The sequence below is a fragment of the Corvus brachyrhynchos genome, unplaced genomic scaffold (assembly GCF_000691975.1).
Source record: "Corvus brachyrhynchos isolate BGI_N302 unplaced genomic scaffold, ASM69197v1 scaffold116, whole genome shotgun sequence".
Taxonomy (NCBI): domain Eukaryota; kingdom Metazoa; phylum Chordata; class Aves; order Passeriformes; family Corvidae; genus Corvus; species Corvus brachyrhynchos.
Window position 1 is genome coordinate 16,478,707 of NW_008240221.1, and position 1,253 is coordinate 16,479,959.

General features: G+C 53.6%; 1 protein-coding gene across 1 annotated transcript in view; it reads left to right on the top strand.

The window, feature by feature from the left end:
• LOC108449260 (ostricacin-2-like) overlaps nucleotides 1–898 on the top strand; it is a 5,433-nt gene extending 4,535 nt beyond the window's left edge. The window contains exon 2 of the mRNA XM_017744929.1: nucleotides 768–898. Within this exon, the coding sequence (XP_017600418.1) occupies nucleotides 768–898 (131 nt within the window). The remainder of the gene's footprint in view (nucleotides 1–767) is intronic.
• The last annotated feature ends 355 nt before the right edge of the window (nucleotides 899–1,253 follow it).

The following is a 1,253-nucleotide window of genomic DNA, read 5'->3' on the forward strand; positions in this document are numbered from 1 at the left end:
GGTCACTTCCAGGCCCTCAAGACACTTCCCTGCCCTCCTGCTCCTTCCTGGCTCAGTGCTGCAAAGGGATGGGCAATGTGCTGGCTGGGAATCCTGAGAATGCTCTGGAATTAGGGATAAACACTCCCAAGTGAGCTGGGAAGACTTTCCTGACCTCAGGAAGGCAGAGGGGATTGTGCAGGGTGTTTGGGCAGCCAGCTTTGGGCTGGCTGGGGGATGGAGAGCACTGGATAAGACTTCATTTAGTTTGGCCTCTCCAGGAACAAGGATTCCCCTAAATCCTTGACCCTGGCTTGGCTCTCGATGTGTCCCCTCTGCAGCCCCGAGAAGACCCAGGACAGGCATCAGCCATGAGGATCCTCTACCTGCTCTTCCCCTTGTTCCTCCTGTTGGTCCACAGTGCTGCAGGTGAGAGGGACAGAGGGGAGATGGCTGAGGTGTGAGCCTCAGCCAGTGGGGTTTTCCAGGTCCTGGGAGGTGATCAGGTTTCTCAGGTATTTATAACATTTGGGAGGGATTTGCTGTGAGGAAGGTCTGGGCAGCTGAGGATCCAGCACAGCAACTCGTGCAGCTCATGCTGCTCTTTCACTGGGTCTTTAAAGTACGTGTTCTTTTCCCACGTGCACACGTTGCAGTAGAAAAAATGAACTCTGACTGGAGAGTTTAAGATGTTGGGTTTGGTTCTCAGGTCATTGGAGACTGGGACTCAGAACCAGACACATTTTTTGCAGTATGCCAGACATACTTTGGCCTCCTTCACTTTGCAGGATCCTCCTTGGCTCCAACAAATAAGGAACAATGTGAGAAAGAACAAGGGTACTGCGGATTTCTGAAATGCTCAGGCCCCTTTTTAGTCGTAGGAAAATGTTCCAGGTTTTTCTTCTGCTGCAAACCGTAAGTTTTGGAATTACAAAAGCTGCTGTCATGGCAGAAGGTGTTTAAGAGTCCATTAGCAGCAAATGGCTCAGTGCCCTTCATGTCCTAGGCAGAGCTGAGGGGAGGGAAGGGAAGGGAAGGGAAGGGAAGGTGCATGAAGCTGCCCTGAGAGTGGGGCTGCAGCAGCCCCAGGTCAGCCAGGGCCTCCCCACTCTCCTCCAGCCCCAGGGGGGTCATTCAGGCTTTGCACAGGACTCACCCAAGCCACCAAAGAGTGAAACACTCCCTGTCCTTGGGCAGCACCGAGAACATGATCCAGGTTTTGCTGCATCTGCACACACTCGGAGCCAGGGCTGCCAGCACTGACCTAGCCCAGG